This window comes from Bubalus bubalis, chromosome 21 (genome assembly GCF_019923935.1).
Source record: "Bubalus bubalis isolate 160015118507 breed Murrah chromosome 21, NDDB_SH_1, whole genome shotgun sequence".
NCBI classification, from domain to species: Eukaryota; Metazoa; Chordata; class Mammalia; order Artiodactyla; family Bovidae; genus Bubalus; species Bubalus bubalis.
The window spans coordinates 16,375,602-16,380,541 of NC_059177.1; the positions used below are offsets into that span (position 1 = coordinate 16,375,602).

The 4,940-nt window shown below is 39.8% G+C and overlaps 1 protein-coding gene across 1 annotated transcript; it reads left to right on the forward strand.

Moving 5' to 3' along the window:
* The first annotated feature begins 642 nt into the window (after nt 1–642).
* Nucleotides 643–3,321, forward strand: ZNF660 (zinc finger protein 660). Its single transcript, XM_006070685.4, has one exon. The coding sequence runs from the start codon at nt 820–822 to the stop codon at nt 1,798–1,800; it is 981 nt and encodes a 326-aa protein (XP_006070747.1). The 5' UTR covers nt 643–819; the 3' UTR covers nt 1,801–3,321.
* Nucleotides 3,322–4,940: the final 1,619 nt, after the last annotated feature.

Genomic DNA, 4,940 nt, shown 5'->3' on the forward strand with positions numbered 1-4,940 from the left:
GAATTTTGAGCATTACTTTACTAGCGTGTGAAATGAGTGCAATTGTGCGGTAGTTTGAGCATTCTTTGGCATTGCCTTTCTTTGGGATTGGAATGAAAACTGACCTTTTGCAGTCCTGTGGCCACTGCTGAGTTTTCCAAACTTGCTGGCATATTGAGTGCAGCACTTTCACAGCCTCATCTTTCAGGATTTGAAATAGCTCAACTGGAATTCCATCACCTCCACTAGCTTTGTTCGCAGTGATGCTTTCTAAGGCCCACTTGACTTCACATTCCAGGATGTCTGGCTCTAGATGAGTGATCACATCATATTGAGTTAGATGGCTCCGATTATGGGAGCAGATCATAAAATAGGAAGAAACCAGGGTGGGTTTTATATTACTCATTATTCATTCTAATACTGCACCTGTTGGGCTCCTGTCAGTCCCTCGCTTTCCATAAGCTTCCTCTTTCCATAAATTTCCTTGCCTTTACCTTAGCCTCTATGTCTAACCTCATTTTTCTCATCTTTTTGATCAGTCTTCCCAGCCTTACTTTTCCATGTGAGATCCTGTGGTCCACCACATCTTGTTATCCTTGGATAGTTCTCCTTCCTTTAGTATAGAGAGCAGGTGACATGTGCAAATTCTGTTTCTTCTTTCAGGTGGTGAAATGAGGACTGAGGAAGTATTGATTCCAAAATATCATTCCTGAAAAATCAAAGCCTCAACTTTCAAGAGAGCACCACAGAGGTATTGCCAAGGAAGTCAAAATTTTGAAAGCACTTTTGAAGGGAAAGAAAAGACTTGAGGGGCCACTGAGATGCTCCAAGCAAGAGAAAATGAGGAGAAAGACAAGAAACTTCAAACAGAAGACAGTTCAAGACAATAAAACACTCACAGAAGTGAGTGACCAAGAATCTGAAAAAGATGGCCCTACAATAAATGAGAGAATTCAGGCTGCAAAGAGACAGTATGTGTGTACTGAGTGTGGGAAAGCCTTTAGTCAGAGTGCAAACCTCACAGTACATGAACGAATCCACACAGGAGAGAAACCCTATAAGTGTAAGGAGTGTGGAAAAGCCTTTAGTCATAGCTCCAACCTGGTTGTTCATCGGAGAATCCACACAGGATTGAAGCCTTACACGTGCAGCGAATGTGGGAAATCTTTCAGTGGTAAGTCCCACCTTATTCGGCACCAGGGAATCCACAGTGGGGAGAAAACCTATGAATGTAAGGAGTGTGGGAAAGCCTTTAGTCGGAGTTCTGGCCTGATTTCACATCACAGAGTTCACACTGGTGAGAAGCCCTACACCTGTATTGAATGTGGAAAAGCCTTTAGCCGTAGTTCAAACCTTACTCAACATCAGAGAATGCACAAAGGAAAAAAAGTTTACAAGTGTAAGGAGTGTGGGAAAACATGTGTTTCTAATACAAAGATTATGGACCATCAGAGAATTCACACTGGTGAGAAGCCTTATGAATGTGATGAGTGTGGAAAAGCTTTCATCTTAAAGAAGACCCTTAATGAACATCAGCGACTTCATCGTAGAGAGAAACCCTACAAATGTAATGAGTGTGGGAAAGCTTTTACTTCTAATCGAAATCTTATTGATCATCAGAGAGTTCACACTGGAGAGAAACCCTATAAATGTAATGAGTGTGGAAAAACCTTCAGGCAGACTTCACAAGTGATTCTACATTTGAGAACCCACACGAAGGAGAAACCTTATAAGTGCAGTGAGTGTGGGAAGGCCTATCGTTACAGCTCACAGCTTATTCAACATCAGAGAAAGCATAATGAGGAGAAAGAAATGTCATAAATAACATATTGTTACAAAGTGGAGCTAATTGCTGCTTTTGGGAAAAGCAGTTTTTCAGTATTATCAACCTTAATTCTTTAAGAAATCCACACAGGGAAAGTAATCAGAAGTGAACATAGATTAACAGAAGGGGGTATTCATGCCAGCATCATGTAAAACTGGAGGAAGAAAACTAAATTTTCGACAGAATTGGGTTTAAGTGAATGATGGTCTATCCATAAGATGGCTTTGCATCCATTGTAAAAATTTTTTTAAATATTTAGTGCCATGGAAGAAATGATTTGAATAAAATGAAAGATAAATGAAAGAGAAAAACAGTGAAATATACAAAATTTTAAAAAATATATGCAAAGGAAAAAATGGAAATGAAATAATACCAAGCCAAAATATTAACAATGATTATCTTTGGGTAATAGGATTATAGGTAATTTCTATTTTCTTCTTTATACTTTTCTATGCTTTTTAGATTTTCTACAGTGAGAATGTACCACTTTTATATTCAGGGCAAAAAAAAGTAGAGTATTTTTTAAATGCAGTGAGCACATACCCATTTTCATTCAACAGTGTTATGAAAGTTACAGACTCTAAAGTCCTAGGACTGCACCCTAATACTGACCTTAGTAGAAGGGGAACCCTCAGCAAGTCACTTCCTTTTAGAGCCTGTTTCCTGTGTATTATATCATAAATACCAGTTGTTGGCTTTTGCAGTTTTAAGATAAACTGACTTTACAGTCAACAAAATATCTAATCCACTTTCTTAATCACTTTTAGGTTAAAAGAAAACAGTAAAAATTTACTATATTCTCTCCCACTGCTGTAGAAGGATGCAGAGAGAATAAAGAACCATCTAGGCTCCATCTTTTCAATATATGTCTACAGAACCAGATAAAAATACCCCCTTATGAAATTGGAACAATTGCAGTTTCATAACCTTTAAAGAGAGTCAGCATAATCTAACACAAGAGAAATACTACCTTCACATGTTTCATAGACTTTAGTAGCTAAAATTGCAGAGTTTTGGGTCAGAGATATATAAGTTCTAGTTCCAGATCTATTATGCACTAGCTTGCTAGTTTTGGACAAGACCCTTAAGTGCTCTGAGCTGTAGGTTTATCTGTAAAATGGGAGTAACTACCTACCTCACCAGATTGTTGTGAGGATTAAATGAGATAATGCCTATAAATGTGTGACCAGCCTTTATGTTCAGCCCTGTGAGAAGGCCTTAATCTGTTTTCAGTAAGTATTTTAAACTTTTAAGACAGCTCAGAATCTGGGAAACCTTAGAATTGCCCCATTCTTAACTCAGTGGTTCCTCCTCCTTTGTATACAATGAATGCCTAAGCCTGACACCATTTGTCTTCTGCATGTACATTGTTTCAGGAACTACTGCGGATTTGATATCCCATTTGTAGAAGAAAATGGAGTCTCAAGTGAGGCTAGGTGACTGGCTAATAAGTGGTTTAAACCAGAATTTGAACTCAGATCAGACTTTCAAGTCCATGCTTTCTGTGTTTTACCAAAGTGCCTCTGCCCATCATGATGGTTCTGTGAATGGGAGACCGAGAAGTTGGGATTCTCCGGAGTAGCCACTTCTATGAAAGGTGGTTGATGATATGTGGACAATTATAGGTTGATCATGGTTTCATAAGGAAGATGCTAAAAAGAAGTGGATGGTATGAAGCATATATTTGGGTGGAAAGAGATTGTTTAGTTTTTGTCCTATTTTGTTTGATAGGTTAATGGCTTATATATAATTTTGTGCTATGATAGTCCCTCTTTGCATAGTTATTTAAAGCATGGTTTCTAGGCTCTGTTGCTGTGTTCAGGGGGTAGGACTGTTGTATCATTGGTCACCCTTGGGTAGGCACTTCCCCAAGAGTCTGGGTGGACACAAGGGAAGGTCACTCACTTGTGACTGTGGCTAGACAGAACTGTAGCAGGAAGGGACTTGCATCATTTTTCCCTAGTCATGTGTTCTTTTCAAAATTCTACAGGGAGGGTGTAATTAATATTTTATGCCTTTTGTCATGCCAGCCATTCTCAGCTGCTGATTACCTATATGGAAACTCCCATGACTAATGTCTCCTGGCCCTGCTAAAACTGCTTTATAAGAAAACAGGCAACTAAATTCCTGTGTGCCTGTTGGTATTTTTTAAGCATTTATTATTGCTGAGCAGAGTTTTTGATGCTTCTGATACTGCTGAGCAAAACATTTTTCCACTACTGTGTCATAGTGTCTGAAATTCTTTCTTCAAATAGCCTTTCTTTTTCATCTTAGAAAACTCTGTGGTCTCCAAGAGTAAGTATCTTCTAGGAAGGAAGCCGGAGAAGGCAATGGCACCCCACTCCAGTACTCTTGCCTGGAAAATCCCATGGGCAGCGGAATCTGGTAGGCTGCAGTCCATGGGGTCGCTAAGAGTCGGACACAGCTGAGCGACTTCACTTTCACTTTTCACTTTCATGCATTGGAGGAGGAAATGGCAACCCACTTCAGTACTCTTGCCTGGAGAATCCCAGGGATGGGGGTGTCTGGTTGGCTTCCATCTATGGGGTCACACAGAGTCGGACACAACTGAAGCGACTTAGCAGCAGCAGTAGCAGCAGCAGAAAGGAAGCCAGAGGTCTGAATAAATTGACATTTCTTACCCAGGCAAGCCAAGATAATGGGCCCAGGAGGAGGCCCTCAGTAGCTTCTAATCTTCTAGGCTGATAACCTGTCTTAAGCTGCAGGAGTAAATGTTAATAAGTACGCTCTATACTCTCATATACCCATTCTGCAATGTAGTTTGAACTGACCGGCTCACCTTTCTGCAGAAGTTTTTTAAGACTACCAGCTGCCTGTTTCAGTCAACATTTAATTTTGCAGTTCTTACCATTCTTTCAAGCCCTTTTATGATACACTCTGAAATTCAAGTTCTATCTGTTTAAATGTTTTTTTCCAACTTCGTGTTATAATGGAAGCCTGGTTGTTCCCTAACAGCAGTGCTTCCTCTGCAGTTCCTCAATTGCTAGTTTTTGTCTCCCCCAACCCATTTACCTCTCTGTACACCATTTCTTCTCTATTCTGTCAAAACCCCAACTCTCTTGAAATGTGTGTCACTAAACTACTGTGTATTGTCCATCTCTGTTTCTGTCATCTG

Excerpts from the sequence above, each read along its gene's own strand:
- ZNF660 (XM_006070685.4), top strand. The coding sequence starts at position 820 with ATGAGGAGAAAGACAAGAAACTTCAAACAGAAGACAGTTCAAGACAAT.